Source organism: Pundamilia nyererei, unplaced genomic scaffold (genome assembly GCF_000239375.1).
Source record: "Pundamilia nyererei isolate P.nyererei 1_Seehausen unplaced genomic scaffold, PunNye1.0 scaffold00249, whole genome shotgun sequence".
NCBI lineage: Eukaryota > Metazoa > Chordata > Actinopteri > Cichliformes > Cichlidae > Pundamilia > Pundamilia nyererei.
In genome coordinates, this window is record NW_005187650.1 from 695073 (window position 1) to 712344 (window position 17272).

A 17272-nucleotide genomic window follows, 5' to 3' on the forward strand; every position below is an offset into this window, starting at 1 on the left:
TCATAATGGACTTCAGGAGGCACAGACAGGTTCAATCTCCTCTCATTATAAATGCCCTGGTAAAGAAAGCCCTCTGCCATCCCTGGAGGCCATCGCCAGCTCCTCCTGTCTTGTTTGCATTTCTCTTGTTTTGTCTATATGTATTTCTCCCGATTGCTATTTATTCCTGCCTCGTTCACCATAAACCATTCTTTGCATTAGGTATATTTTTTTTTCAGTAAAATTTTTCCCTTTGACTTCCACATACTTCTCCCCTGGTAGTCAAACCCTAAAGCTGCTCTTCTTCTATAAAGTCTTTGGCTGTTGACCAAACAGCTATTTGAACCTGTTTGCTTGTTAAATTTCAAGCAAATAATGTGTAATTCAGTATGTAAACTGTAATACTTCTACTGTGTTTTTAGATGAAGAGTAAAATAAAATAAAATAAAAAATAACTAAACAAAAAAAACAAAAATCACTTTCAAACTGAAACAGCCCATGTACTCTGAGGAACAGAGTTCACAGATGCAGTTATGATGATGATCTAAAAAATAAACTTTGATGCATATCACTTGATGAAAAATACAAATTAGCTCATAAGATGTAAAAAAACGTTTTTATACACTTTTTTTTGTATATCTACGTCTATATAGTCCATGAAAACCTATTGCAATCTTTTGTTCACAACACTGGAGTCGGCGTGACAATTTCAAAGGCACCGCTACGTTTAAGTATTTTAATCTGTACGGCTTGTTTATCCATAGCTTTACTGACTCAGACTCAACTTCAGAAGGGGTCGGGGGTGGATGTTGCTGGTGGCAAAAAATATGGGATGCACTGAAAATGATTGTGCTCCACTGAAAGTGAGTCAGAGCTTTTCCCAAAAAGAAAGGAACAGAACCCACAGAGTTATGTTAAAACAACAAAAGCAAAATTGAATCCAACAAGTTTATAAACTGGTAATATCTGAGGGGCCATTTTAACAAGGATCACACATTATTTTCAACATTTGTGCATTTTCAGGAATGAGCGGTCTGTGTCTAACACCCAGCTGCACAGACACTGGGAAATCTATTCTGTCTTCATTTTGATTCATGCCTGCCGGGGATGTCAGCTAATTGGTTGCTTGGAACATTATTGACCAGATCTTCAGTATATCAATATAAAATTGACTGAAACTTCAAAGTAATTAGAGCACGGACCAATAAAATTTTTTCCCTTTCATGCTGTACCTGATCTAACTGTATATTTTGTCCATGATCCCTGTTCAGTTCTATATTAGCGTCTTGCTGGTGCTCTTAAAGGACCCAGTTTGGCACGGTTTGTGGTTGAGCTGGTTTGTGGTCCAAGTGACCTACAGCCCTGCCCCTGCAATTTTCTCTCTCTCCCTCTTGAGCCACGCCTTATTTTTTTAGATTTTGCTAGGAAAACTGGAACTAGGTGAAGAGATTTTCAGGAATAGTTCCCCAGGCTTCTAGAAGGACATTCAAAACTCGTCTTTGGATGCTGTGTGCTTTTTGTTCTGTTCTCCATCTAGATGATCCACTGTGTGTTTTTCTATCTATGTATCTATGCTTTTAGTGCATTGGCAGTATGTTTGCGATCATTGTCATGACTGAGCATGTATTGTATCTAAATCTGTATTCAACATCTATTACAGCTGTAGACACTCACTTTTGTACCTCTCTTTTGACCTCCTCCACATATTTTGACAATGATTTTAAACCAAAAGGTTCAAATTTGGAGTCATCACTCCATAAGACCTCTGTCACTGTCTGTCAGTTTAGTTCTTGTATAATTTATCATACATTTTTTCCCTGCTTCCTTTCCTTAAGTATGGCTTCTTGACAGCCACCCTTCCCCCGAGACTACTTTTGATGAGGTTTTTTCTGCATGTTAGATGGATCTGCAGAAGGCCAAGTTACACCTGTCAAGTACTATTGGTGGCTGTAGCTCAGGAGGTAGAACAGGTCATCTACTAATTGGAAGGTTGCTGGTTTAATCCCTGCCTGCTCAAGTCTACATGCGAAGTATTCCTGGAGGCAAGATGCTTACCCCAAAATGTTCGTCTATGCATCCATCGGAGTGTGAATGTTAGATAAAAAGAACTTCTGTGAATGACGCAAGCTGTATAAAGCGCTTTGATTACTCAGCTAGAGTAGAAATGTGTTTTAAAAGGACCAGTCCATTTATTGTACCATCTATTTCAGACTTGAATTTTTCATATTTCTTAACAACATGACTTTCAGATACCGTTTATCTGCTGTACATTGTGTTTTTTTGGCCTGACACTTGTTTGTCCTCCATTTGTTCAGTTTCCTCATATTTTTGGAGGATGCACTGCATATCATGCTGAGATAAATCAACTTCTGGGAATCAGCTTGGTGCAGAATTACTACTTCATGTCAAACTCTGCTATTTTTCCCCTTTTTAAAGCTTCAGCTAAAGAAATTGGAAAAGAACTTGTGTGTTGCAAAAAGGCTTCAGGTAAAAAGTGCCTGAGACGTCATTGGTTCTTTGCCAAGTTTTCTATTATGTGTAGACACAACACTGTTTCATCCCATAAGTGCCTTTTTATGGTCGAAACTTGAATGGCTCATAGGTCAGTGTTAAGTTGCTTAACAAACAAACTAAAAAAAATCCCCTGAATGTGAAAAAGGACGTTAATGTTGAATGAAAAACTTGATTGAAAAAAGATCTCTGTGTGTGTGTGTGTGTGTGTGTGCTCTTTGACCACTTGACCAGTGACTCAATTGTTCAAATGATTGAGGCCCCTATAACACTGGCTAAGCCAAAATAACTGATCAGCCAACTAATTAAATCAAATTAGAAAGGAAACGCGGTGTATACAATTGGCAAATCTTGACAGGTAACCTATGATTTGACATTAAGTAGATTCTCAAACCTCTGACTTTCTATTTCTTTTGACTCCTCTGAGAAACTATTTGGCTGGTCATTCAATCAGGAAAGCAGTTCCGCCATGAATACCTTACCCTTGTCCAGACCCGTGAAACATTAACCTTGACAACACCACTGAAACAGAATGTTAACTGTTGACCTGGTCACTTCTCAAAGTGATGCCCCTCTCTGCCCTGCTGTAAATAATTCATGTGGGATGAGCTTACAAAGCCAGCAGAGCCCGGGCAACTTCAGAGCCAATATACAGGCAAAGTGTACATATAGCACTTTCATTCTTATAGCTATTGATTATGTGCCATGTTATCCAGAAGCTTGGCAATAGATTACAAACAAAACAGACAACAAGATGGCCTGACTGTCGACACTTGTTAAGCGTCGACTGTATAAGTGGAAGGCAGAGTGGAAGCGAGGCAAGCTGAAGGACTGATGGACCTTCGCCATTATGCAGACTTCTCATTTATATGTGGTCCATGGATTGCTGGGAATAACAGCTTAATCATGCCCTGACTTTCAGTGTGGGGTGGGGAAATTTGTTGATGTGCAGAATGACAGATCCTTATATAGAGGATTTGTCCGTTACACCTTAATCCATTAGGAAAGTCTCCTGCTTCAACTGTAGTAAAGCCGATTTGGAGCTTGTTGATAGCATCAGTGGGCATCAGGGAGGTGGCAGTTCTCAGAGAGAAACAGCTTTGCTGATATGCAGATATTCTGGGAGCATGTGCAAGCTCATGGTTTGAGGATTATACCCAAAGTTTGATGGACAATTAAAATATACTTTTACTTTCAGATGCCAAAAAAATCCATTTTTCAGTTTAGGTTTAGATTTCAGGAGAGGCAACACATAAAAAAGTCTTTATTCAAATAAGCAAATGTGAAGCCTCATGTAGTACAAGTTAAACCAAAGAAAAATGTTTTAAGCAGAGACTGCTGTGCTACATTGCGTCTGAAATAACTGGAAGATGATTTTTAGTGAGTCCCTGTCACGTGTCACATCAGGCACATGCATTAAAACTTTCTCTGACTGCTCGGGCAGTGCTGCAGCAGCATGTGGGTAGGGCTGCTGTGCTCAAAGCCAGATGGCCATGCAAGGGATATGTGCTCTCATATCAGATATGTTAGAAACTAAACGTTAGCACAGTCTGCAGCCTGAGCTTTTGGATCATAGAGATATGGCTGCCATCACCAGATGCTTTTAAACTGAAGTAAACCTTAAAATTAGATCAGTCTTAGCCAAGTACTGCAGATGAAGGGAACACCTTGTTTTCTAAGACCAGGGGAGTTTAGTCAAAACCTCGAGAAGAAAAGGTAACACTCTTTCTAAAAATGTGTGTTACGCCGGCGTGCTCCTGTTTGACTGAGTTATGGTACGGATACAGATTTTGATGCAAACTCTAGCTCGAGGTAGTGTGACACCTCCAGAGATCAGCTGTGAAAAACGTTCAGTGAAGTCACTGAGACACTGTTTACTGGAGACAATAAGTTTGCAAAATAAGAACTGTGTGCATGCGTGTGTGTTTGGGCCGGCTGAAAGAAGTAGGCTCCAGAGCTTCATGAAGAAGAAGAATGTCTTAAATAAAGTAATTTGCCTCTGGTTCTGCTGCATCTATTTAGATAAATGTCAAACTTTTTTTTATAAATACAACAATGTGGCACAAGTGCAGCTGACTGTTAGAGTTAAGTTCTGTCTTATATGTCTGGACACTTTTTCAGTCAGTTTAGTCTGTGTTCATCACTGACTAAAGATCTGTTGATCTACATACACTGTATGAACCTGGCTGAATTGAAAGCTACTTTAAGACCAGGGCACAGGTTCTTGTAAAATGATGTCTTGCCAGGCTTGGCCAGCACCTTCCCCTGGTCACACATTTCTATTTAATATATGTAATTACAAGCACTGTGTGCTCCTAATAAGCAAGAAGAGCCAAGTGGCACAGTGACAAAGCAAACTGGGCTAATCCCTGTCACAGTGTTCTGATTTCCTTCCCCGACCGGCTTTCTTCCAGGTTCGGCAAGCCTTTCCTAGCGTGTAAAATCTTAAAGTGATTTACACTCCGTCGCGTCTCCCTGCCATAACATCCTACCTTATCAACAATGCAAACAAGGCAACCTGTGCAATCTCTGCGTTTGAAATTACAAGGAGTATGATTAAAATGACTCCTAGACATGCTGGAGTTTTCTTTTTTCGCTGACTCGTAACACGCAGCCTGAAAAAATATGCACAGGATGCAGGAGTGAAAATGCTGTGAATGGACAATCATAGCTATGTTGTGCTGCACAACGCAAATTAACTCAGCAGTCAGTGAAATTTAGACGAGTGGTGAAGACAGCACTAGGTGCATTTAGATGGGAGGATAACTCACTTTATGTCTGTTCTGTTCTTGAGGACACATGTCATGTATTCTATTTTAAGAGTCACAGTGCACTGAGGTCCTTGGGTACAAAAACTTCAATATGTGCAAGAACAAAAGAAGATGAGTTTTTCTCTATACACTGAATTATTAAGCTCTTGCAGAACTATATACACAAGAATTGAGCCATAATTCTTAACATCTCAATTCAGGTGTTTTCAGTCCCACTGTCACAGGTGAATAAACTGAGCATCTGGCCTTGCAGTCTGCCTTTACTGTAAAAATATTTGGGAAAGAATGAGTCGCTCTGAAGAACTCATTGAACTCAAGCGGGGTGCTGTAATATGATGCCACTGTTGCAACATTCACTTTGTGAAATTTCTGCCTTCCTGGATGTTCCACTACAATCTCAAAGTGGTAGTATTGCAAAATGGAAGCATTTAGGAACCACAGCAACTCAGACCACGGAAAATTAAATGAAGACTCAACAAGTTGCCAATGCTCTGCGGACGGAATAAGTGCAGAGTAACAAATCTCCTCTGGTGTTAACACAAAAACTGTGCAACGGGAGCTTCATGGCATGGGTTCCCATGGCAGAGCAGGTGCAATGTATAGGTGGTTCAGTAATCCATACAGCATTACAGTTATTGCATCTGACAGTCACAACTAAGATTCTAATTTCATACATTTCTTAAATTTTCCATGCAAATAAAAAGGTTGGTTAGGCTGCAGAAGCGAGCCTGATCAAACAGGTCCTAAAAAACCCCCACATCAGCAGCAGACACCCGAGTACTGAACTTGAATGGGCATTACAGCGTGACATATATATTTTTGTGTACCTGCATTCAGGAATGAGGCTGAGGAACAGGAGGAGCCAAAAGCCAATATCCACTGACTGAGGCTTCCAACGTGCAGCAGCCATAGTCTCTGCGCAGGTCTGCAGAAGGAAAGAGGAGACATAAGTGGATGGTGTTATGTTTGGAGACTCAACCAAAATATCCAGTTTTCCATTCCTTATTTATTCCATAATTTATTTCATCTTCGCACTCTGCACCACTGCACATATCAATATAAATATGCTATACATGTTGTTATTGCGACCTGTCCAGGCTGTATCCAGCCCTTTCTCCCTATGGTAGCTGGGATAGACTCCAAGCCCCCCGCGATCCCGAATTGAACAAGCGGAAGAGAATGGATAGATGGATGCTGTTCTAGTCTGTCTACTCTGCAAAATACATTGAGAGCAAAGAAAATAACAAGGCCCAATCCCCTGTATTTGTGCACATACTTGGCCAATAAATGTGATTCTGAATTACTCAGACTTCTGAATGTATTACTCACAAAATGTTGTCCGATCTAAGTCACGATTATAAACAAACAACATGACTACACTATGATGAAATAACACAAACAACTGGACTAAATATAGTAACTCAGAACCTCTTTTAGTAGAAACCGTCCTCATCAGTGTTTTCTTGTAGCGGTTTAAAAGCTCCGGATAATAATGTTTTTTAAACCTTTTAATGATTAAACAGCCCTCTTTAAAACAGACCTGGGCTATGTCTATGAAGAGGTAGAGTGGCACCACTTATTGGAACAGGCAAATGCAATTTAACATATTTCATAGGATATATTAGACCCCTTACATACGACATAAAATTGATAGTAATTATTGCCCCAGATGCTTGAGATGTAAGGTCACAGATGGCAATCTCCTATACAGTACATGCTGTGGAATTGCGCAGTGATAGAAGAATTTTGCAGACGGGCCATTCAAATAATCTCAGGGGTAATGGGGATCCAAATTGAACTGGACCCAAAACTATGGATTCTAGGTGACAGAGGTTCTATTAACGTGAATTACCATAGGTGATGCTCCAATATCTAAGTTGGATTATGTTCAGGAGTCTTGGTCTGAATTCCATTCTTTCTCAACTATTCGGTTCTTTATTTGTGTGCCTTGGGTTTTCTTTATTTGTAGGTCCCAGACTGCCCTGACATACTTCTGTAACACTGTAACACTGTTTAATTCAATTTACTTTACAGTCTATTGCAAACTGTTCAGCCCTTGAGGTCAAAAAGCAGCTCCAAACCAAGTTGCTCCCTCCACCTTGCCTCACAGTTGGGGCTAGTTCTTGATGTCGGTGCGCAAAGTCTCCTTTTTCCCCCACTCCAAAAAACAAAACGATAGCAGCGAATGTATTTGATGAGGGCCACTTAGGAGAACTCTTTTGTCTGATCTTTTCAGAAAGGCTCTTGAGGCAAAATTGAGAAAATAGAGAAGATACTTCTAAACTGACAAAGCTTGTCTTGCAATTTGGACACAAACCCAAATCTCCTTAAAATTCTTGCATGCGATGCACCAACAATCGACACCAACAAGCAAAAATATTTTCTTTAGGTTTGTAATAGCAATTGACTGATTCTACTGTGAACAAATGTTTTAGCAAGTTGTAGAGATTTCTGCAGGTGTTTATTCTTTCTATTCTTTCTGTTACGCTTTTAAAATTACACAGTGTGCTCTTGGTGTGCTCTTAGTAGGACGCCCACACCTATGGAGAGTAGCTCTACTGAATTTCATCCATTTGTTGACAGCTTTTCTTATTGTGGATAAAGAAACACCAAAGTCTTTAGAAATGCTTTTGGAGGATTTCCAGCTTCTTCTAAGGTGCGATGAGAGCGTTCGTGATTGAAGCATGGCTGCACGAGTCATTCTTTCTCAAGAAAAGCAGACTCAGCAACTGGGTTTTGCATGGCTGAATTCACAGGGCAGGGCACCTCTAAAACTTACACTTCTAATCTCATCTCCTTAATTTGAATGCCTGACTTTAAATAGCTTTAGCACAAAGGTTCACTTATTTTTCCCAGCCTGCCTTTTGAATCATTACAATTTGTTCAGCGAAAATGTGAAAAGTTCAAAGTTTTTCTTGCAACTGTAAGTACAGAATTGATTACTGATCAAACCAAACCTAAGACTGCTTTTCTTTTAAATTACTCACCAAAGCCTCAACAATAACCTGCCTGTTCGCCTGTGCTCGATAAGTTATATTCATGGTATTTATGGTGTTTTTCAGTCTTAAACACATAATCCTGTGAGTCTGTCTATTATGTGGGTTAAAATCAAAAGACTCTTTATGTCCACTCAGTGTTTAAATGATCAGTGTGGAAGAAAAAAATGACACATTGTCCAAATAATACTCAGAAAAGCAATGTGTATAAATTTCCTCTGTGCTTAACGGGGATGGCCTGACTTATTTACGAGAGCTGGCTTCATTTATTCTGCGCCTTTATTTTCTTATCATAATAGAGAATTTCTTTTAGGACACTAGTGATTTGAAATGACATGGGCTTATAAGGTTCTTTTGCATCACCACAAAAACAGAACAGCAATGAAGACAAATGTGTCAAAAACAGTTAGATTTCACAGTATTTTTGCATTTTGCATCTCCTTGCATCAGCAGGTGATCTCAAAAGACACTCTTTGTATACATGTGTAACCTTGCAGAAGTTTTGCAGTTTAATGCACCAACCACACAAAACTTCAGCTTACTGGTGCACAGAGTAAGAACACAGACAGCTGTTCCCCATCAGCAAAGACTTCATTTTCTTCCGTGCTGGAAACAGTCCCCTCTGAGTTTCCGTTTGCTGATCCAAAACGAGCCTGGTTAGCACACCAGACAATGAAATAAGGCACGACTCTTTGCTAAAGATGTACACTTATGGAACTGAAATTGTAACCAGTAATAATTATTTTTTCTACATAATTATTTGACTACAATAGTCAGTAATAATACTGTTTATACAGCCTTCAGAATCCCTTTAAGCACATGCTTATTGTAAACTGCATGGTTTAGTACTTAATATATACTTTAGTTTAATTAATGATTAGACCTTATCTCTTTAACAAGCATGCATAGGCTATATAAACAACTTTGCATACTGTGCGCTAATTAATGGTTGCCCAAGGGTTTTGGCTATCTGGGAGAAGAACTCAGGCCATGCAGTAAAACTGTGGCTGCCAGTCTAAGTGGGGCACAGGATGGGGAAAAAAGTCTTCAAGACATTGTGTGCATGAGAGGATAACCTAAACGGCTCTGTGGCAGCCTTCATCCTCTCCTTCATCTTCCTCCCTTGGGTTCTGCAGTGAAGTCACATCATCTTCCTGACTTCAGCAAAGTTTAAAATGTAGCTCCATAGGCTCAGCTGTGAACACGCAACATGCACTGGTTAGAAACTTGCTTTAAAATAATCTGCCGGAAAATGTGATGAGGTTTAGATAAAGACTGCTGTGGTAATTATCAAAGACAGTTTGTTAGTTTGTTGTTTTGCCACCACAGGTTTATATTCTACTTGTTCTGCAGGTGTGCAACACGACAGAGAACAGAGTTTAACACTCAACTCAGGTTTCAAGTCTTTGCAAATTGTTTGCAACAATGCTTCACTTTATCAAGAATTGTTATTGACTGAAATTCTATTATCGCAACAGTAACATTCATTTAATTTTCTGAATGTCTTTTTTATCCCTTACTCCACATCCAATTTACTTTATGATTTGAGACCTGGCTGGAATGATATTATTGGGCTCAAGCCCATCTGTAGACAAAGAAGTGATGCATGTGCTTAGTTAAAATTCAATTCATTGTTTTATTGTTTGTCATGAATGTCTTTGGTGGCAGATATTGAAAGTAATAGTTCATAATTGGATTAACAGTATATAAACACATGGTTTCCAGAATGAGCAGGCCCATTAATTCTGCTGTAAAAATGTCCAAACATCAATTTTACAAGGACATGTCTAAGTATATTTATCCATAGTGTTTAACACAGCACAAACTAGAAATGTACAATGACGTGAAAATGATTTTGTCCCCTGTTAATTTCTTAGATTTGTTCATATTTCTTATACATTGTTTCAAAATGCAGTCTTCAAATGATGATTTTATTTATAAAGGAGGAAGAAGTCCATCCAAATCTACCTGAAAAAGTAACTGTAACTGTGATTAGTAAATTCGTTTTTGGAAAGCTGAGTTCAGTTTCAGCAGCCACACCCAGGTTTGATTACTGCTACACATGTGGAATCAAGAAATCACTTAAACAGCCTCACAAAGTGAAGCTGGCTTAAAGATCTCAAAAAGAAACAGATCGTACCACGGCCTAAAGGAACTCAGGAACAGATGGGAAACAAAGACATCATCTGTGGTTATAAAGCCATTTCTAAGGTCACGGGACCTCAGCAAACCACAGTAAGAGCCGTTATCACAAATGGAGAACTTAAAATAGTGGTGAACCTTTGCAAGAGTGGCTGGCCTACCAAAATTAATCTAAGAGCACATTCACGACCCATCGGGAGGTCAGAAAAGAACCCAGAACAACAACTAAAGAACTGCATCCAAAAACCAAATAAAGGACTTGGATATGCATGTAAATAAAAGCTCAAAAATGGAGATCTCTTCTCTCTGGGCCTGTCTGTGAGGGACATCATATACACTATATAAACGCAACTTCATAGTGAAATCACGCACATACTGTGACTCTTTCCACAGCTGTTAGGCTAGAGTAAAAAAACGACCCTTTATTTATGCCTTCATGTCTATGTAACTATTACCTACAGCTAAACTGAAACTAAATTCATAAAATTCTAAATACATATTCTCAAAACAAATGATGCTGAAAACATACAAGCTATTATTACCACTCACTGCATGACACACATGTTCAGTTTGTTGCTTCATGTTAGGATCTTCTGCATTTGCTGTTGCACTCAAACAAACAGATTAGTACATGCACCTACATAAAACAGTTTCCCTTATACAGTATATGCGCTCTCTTTATGATGCAGAACAACTGCTATCTTAAAATTAAAACTGTCATTAATAATGCAGCTAATAAGAAGCGGGGCAATTTACAGAAAGGTATTACCTTGCATTAAAAATGAATGCATTCAAAAATTGGCAACGCTGCTACTGAATGCAGTCTGAAAACACTGAGAAGATGAGAAACAAGAAGCCCGATGACTGAGGTACAGCAGTCACGCAGTCACATGAATGCACGCACACACGTGAAGCAGGCGTGTGGCAATTTCAAGGCTTTCATCATGCTTTTGTGAGATTCAGCCCTCCCTCTCCATTGCCACCGTACAGAGAGAAGATCAAACCCTTTCCTCAGGGGAATCACTGATCTCTATGTTACCTTAGAGCACTGATCATTACAGGAGGAGTAAACAAATGAGTGGATGCAAAAATACAACTCGGGCTGGTGTTCAAACATGCAGTCGCATTAACAGTGTTCCAACCTGTGACTATCTTCCTACACTATATCTGCGATGGAGCTGAGGTGAAGCCGTTTCAATAAGGGTGTCTTAATATTGACTGAAGTAGCTAAGCACCAAGATAAGCCAAGATCCACATCTACTTTAAGTCTTTATACTGGCAGCTGTGCTTGCGAGAATTGGCAATTATTTTAAACAGTCTTTGATGCTTCTTGGCAGTTTGTCACCTAAATTTTTCCAAGACCCGAAGTAGCAAATAAAGAGATGCCTCAGTGTTGCTGCTGGTGGCATTTAGGACAAGCCTTCACAATTTCCTTGTCAGATTAAATAGCTAAGACCGCATCACAATGCAAACTGCAATGAACAAACTGTTTGATAAGTAGCACTGCAGCTCTTGTGGGATGTCCCCGGTCTGCAGTGGTCAGTATCTATCAAACGTGGTCCAAGGTAGGAATAGCGACAGGGTCATGGGAGACCAAGACTCACCGATGCACATGTGGAGCAAAGGCAGATCCGTGTGGTCCAGTCCAATAAATGAGCTACACTACCTCAAATTGCTGAAGACCTGCAAAAGCTGCTGGTCTGATAGAAAGATGTCAGAATACAGTTTGTTGCCTGCAGAAGAGACTGCAGACCAAACAGGGTGCCTATATGACCTCTGTCCAGTGACGAAAACGCCAACAATAAGCACGAGCATCAGAAGTGACCCCTGGAGAAATGAAAGAACATCATGTGGATCGCCAGCTGCATCGCTTACCTGAGGAACACCTTGCACTAGCATTGCCACAAAGCAAGAATGGCTCAGGGATTGTCTGAGGAGCACAACAAAGAGTCTGAGGTGTTGACTTGGCCTCCAAATTCCCCAGATCTCAATCCTATTAAGATGACAAGATGCCCCACCTTGAAACTTACAGGACTTAAAGGATCTGTTACTAACATCTTTGTGCCAGATACCACAGCACACCTCCAGTGGTCTAGTAGAGTTTATGCTTCGACTTCTCAGGGCAGCAAAAGGGGGACCAAAAACAATATTAGGAAGGTGGTCATATATGCCTAATCGATGTATGCTTACTGTCTCTGTTACAAACCAGTGGCTGTCATTGTTAAATAAAGCATCACGTATACCTTTGAATGAGAAATATTACAGTGGGGCTTTTTTCTAACATGGAAACGCAATCCTGATGGTCTCTTTAAAGAAGAAAGAGATGGGATCTGAACATGTTTCCATGCCCACCTATCACATAATCTTATCAGGACAACTGAACCAGAATTCAAGAGCACTCTCATTATTTCACATGAATTCACCTAAAACTGGGTTACTTGAGCAGCCACATTAGGAGGTGAATTGTAAATGTAGCCATTTGAATTGAGCATGGTTCATGCAAATCAGCTGAAATGCTACTTTTAATCATTTCAACACATGTCATGCTTGAGGCCATGCCAAGACCCAGTGTCAAATTATACCAATCTTGTGCTTAAGAAATGCTGGTCAAACAGAAAGCTGCAGTCTGCCATGCAAGATTTTGTTTTATTCTTTGCACACATCACATTCGGTTTCCAGGCTCTGCCTCTCTCTTTCATTCCCTTCTGCGCTGTGTTTTTGTTAAAAATAATCCTGGCTCGTTAGCCATTAAAGATTTTATGTTCCCATAAAAGCTACTTGATGCCCTCTGGTACCAGAGGTATCATTTCCTTGTCTTCTAACGTCTGTCTGAAAATTGCATTGCTAATTTCCTGACATATATTACCACCTATTCGAGTCACTTCCACTCATACTCATCACTGCATATGTGTCATCTTTAAGGCTTCAAATGTCCGGGGTGAATAAATCTTTTGAAAATATGTAGACATTTCTGTGCCCTTAGGCTCAGTCATAACACGGTTTCACCACAAGTAGTCTTTGTAATTTGTGGCTGAAAAAGTATTTTCTAGTTAAAAAGATGAAAATACAGAATATTGACTATTTCAAATGACTACGTAAAAAAAAAAAAAAAGATGACCTAATTATTTTCATTAGTCAGCCCATAAACTCCATAATCTATCTGTTAATTCATCTAGAAAGCATACGAGACATCACTCTTATTAAGTGTCCTTAAGTCCTTTCCAATAAAAAAGGCAAACAGGCACTAAAAGGCTGGCTTCTATTCACTGTATACAATTCTGCACCAGATTTACCAATACCTGTCATGTAAATGAGGGCTCCAGCCGTCCCTGGGGCTCAGATTGGGCTTGAAAAAGAGAAAACGAAGGAGGGGGAATAAAGACATGGTGCTTTTGTTGGCAAATTAAAAATAGCTCGCCTAAAGTGACAGTAGACCTAAACCACTTTCTGTTTCCTGCTCTTCTAACATTTGTTTTCAATTCTGCTGTCAGTCTATTTTTTTCCTGGGGATAAAAGCATATGTTATGAATAATGCAATCACATTTTACAGAATTAAAGGCTGTAAATGCCTTTGACGCAAAGGAGGTGAATTATCTGAATGGGCAACTATGCTGAGTGATAATAGGTGGTAAAATAAAAAGTGTCAGGGCCTAGTTTCCTACAAGCGAAATGTCACTCTGAGACAAATTTGTTTATTGTTCGTAGTTACACTGCCAGTTGGAACATAAAAGAAAGTGAAATTCAAACTGAAGGTATTATACAGGCCATTTCACGGTGTGCAAAATACTACCGCTGCAGCTACTGCACAGCCGGGACGACGAGGAACATTTAATAAAAACAGGAAATCTAATCAGCCAATAAATACCAATCACTCCAGTAATTGTTGAATTCAGGGCACAGCTCTATAGCTATCTAATCCATGTGGCTGTTAACTAAAAATAGCCCCAAATCCTGTCATATTTGCTTTGATGCAATGATTATGCACTGTGCATCTACCAGCAGTCTATTATTTACAACATACATCAAAAAAGACTCATTGCTTCAAAGTTGAGGGAATCACTAGTGTTCAGGATAGCAGGACACATTAATATCGTGGGGTTTGTCTAAAATCATATTAAAGCACAGAGAATTAAAAGCGTACATTCATGCGGAGCTACTCCCAGCTGCAAAACCGAGTGACAAGTTAGGAATTGAAAATAGCTTCATTCAGTGTAGTTAATACAGAGAAACCCACAGATTTAGAGTCGTAAGAAAGCACAAGTACTGAAACTGAATACGTTTCTTTCTCTTGAAACAGATCATTGACTAAATAAAACAGTCCTAAAGTAATGAAACAAAACAATCATGTCATTGGTAATAACATGAATACAAACATGAACAATAATTAGAAAAGATCAAGAAAAAACACATCGATTGGTTTGCTGAAATAACTCCCTACAGTCAGACCAGGGACAACATTAAGTGGTTATCAACTGCTGATATCACCAGGTGCAATGAACTCACGATCTTGTTGCCTTTGAAATGGTTGCTCTGGAAATGGGGACCAAGTCTGCACTCACTTTCAGTCTGTGACTGTTTTCAAAGTTGAAAGGAGGCTGCCAACGTACTTTTGCTGTAGTGTGACTGAGCTATTAAGAAAATAAATGAACAGCTAAAATAGCTTAAAGTAAACAACAGGTGTTTAAGTAGCTTAATGTAGCCTCCTGGATAAGGAATTCAAATAGCAACTGCTAGTAGAAAGTTGGAAAGTTAGCAAAAATAACTTGATAAATAGTTCAAAGCTTTAGCTTAAATAAGAGCTGAAACAGCGTGGTCATTTGAAATATTAATGGTAAAATTTTCAAACATTTATGCTCTTTTGGCAGCTAAAATACTAAATAACGATTAACTGTATTTGCAAAATATAATGAATGGTTGAAAAAGTACAGTGAACAGTGAAAAATGGGTTTTGGTTATTATTTGCTATTAATAACGGTAAAGTGGCTTGAGAGTATGAATCCAGCTAAATGCAAAATGTGAAACTTTATTAGATATTGTGAACTGGAAAAACAAAAATAAAAACCATAAAATGCTTGAGAGTAAACTTTGCTGTGCAATCAGAATCAGAATGCTTTATTAATTCCTAGGAAATGATGTATTATGTGTATTAATGATATGTGGTCCAGTTCATAATAACCTATTTGGAACGTGGAGTGAGTTCATCTGTCTGTGGCCATGTCTGACAAATAAAAAAGTCTGGGAACCACCATTGTAAACGATTCCTTCTACAAAGCAGACAGGTGGAGCTCTAATAAGGGAAGAAGCACGATTTTCCTCTCTGCTTTGGGACTGTGTGTGATATAATGATCATCAGACTGTTCTCAACCAAATGATCAATGCATTGGGCTGCAAGGCAAAACAGTTTCTACTGGGACCCATCACGATTATGTTACGCCAGAGATAATTTGTCAAGATTTGGGTTTCTTCCTCACAGACATGTAATGAGAGTAAAATGAATCCATTATGAACACAGCGCCACATGACAATAAGTCTATGTTGCTGTTTTTAGGGAGGAGAGAGAACGATATATTTCATTCAGTTATTTCCATCTCACTGCTAAGGCTTGGCTGACTCATTTGCAGAGTTGTTCACAAGTGGTGAAAGGAATGATAAAATTATAGCGTGAAACAGCTAAAGTGGCCTGATGGTCCAGTTTAATGAAAGCTAAACATATTTAATCGTGTCTGAATATAAAGCGAAGTGACTTCGAAGAGGTTTTATTAGTGCTGAACTTGGCAGGAATCGAAGTCTCTCACTTCCTGCTTTTACCGAGATCTACTTAAGGAAACATCCTCTCCTGACTGAATGTTAACAGGGCCAGAAAAATGTATGACATCAGTGGTTTATTAGCATAAAGGACATAATAAAAAATATATAACAGAGGGAGTTATTTTTATAGAGACGGATTTGGACTTTTCATGCCGAGCGCACACATTTACATGACAGCAGAGAGGGAAAAACAGATATCTGGCTTCCAAAAAAATGAGACCAAAGTGGTTGAAAGCAAAACACTGTCACAGCCCTTAAACCTTTGTCATTTGATGTTCAGAGAGTACTCGAAACTTTTTCGGAAATAAAATGTACACAGTGTGGTGACAGTACGTGCATGTGACATCAAATGAGATTTGATATTCCACAAGGCAAAGCTTTCATGGGATTTAGCTTCTCTCGAGGAAACAAGTGATAAAACAGTGAGAGAAAGTGCAAATTCCTGTACATACTTGCAGCTACCGCACTGTTCAAATGCACCAGTGAGCCATATAAGGCCGCTCCCCGGCCAGTTTGATCAATTACGACCCATTTTTACTTCCCCTTTCACATGTAAGAGTGAGAGAGCAGAATACATTCACAGCCAGATTGATCCAACAGTCCCTTCGGTCTGAATAAAGCCGATTTGGCTAACACCTTGATTCAATATTTCTATACACCATCAAAAGTTCTCACCTGTCAAGCTACAAATGGGAAAGATCTGTAGCATAAAGCTTACCCAGTTGAGCACATTTGCACACATGGAGCACAGCTTCTCTATAAATACTGCTGAGTCGACTATATTTGAGATCCATTTATTAAATCTGCAAAGCATACAATAAAGAAATGGCTGGAATTTGATTCCAACAGAGCTCAACAAAATGCATTCCCACTCTAACCCAGCAAAGTGAAGAAAGCTAATATCTCATAGAGAGCATCCCATTATTCACAATATTTTCCAGTCGCTATCAATTATTTGTAAAAGTAATTCCTATTATAAGAGTGGAGCTGAGAAAATAAATGCTGAAATCAAACATGATTATAAGGATACTGTAATGGGGCAATTTTGCCTGCAATAACATTCAT

At 39.2% G+C, this 17272-nt stretch overlaps 1 protein-coding gene across 2 annotated transcripts in view; it reads right to left on the reverse strand.

Moving 5' to 3' along the window:
• The window catches only part of gabra3 (gamma-aminobutyric acid type A receptor subunit alpha3), a 103756-nt gene that overhangs the window by 67892 nt on the left and 18592 nt on the right, over nt 1–17272 (reverse strand). For both annotated transcript variants that reach the window (XM_005749572.1, XM_005749571.1), the window contains exon 2: nt 6089–6186. In XM_005749572.1, coding sequence (XP_005749629.1) covers nt 6089–6171 — 83 coding nt within the window. In that variant the 5' untranslated portion in view covers nt 6172–6186. The remainder of the gene's footprint in view (nt 1–6088; nt 6187–17272) is intronic.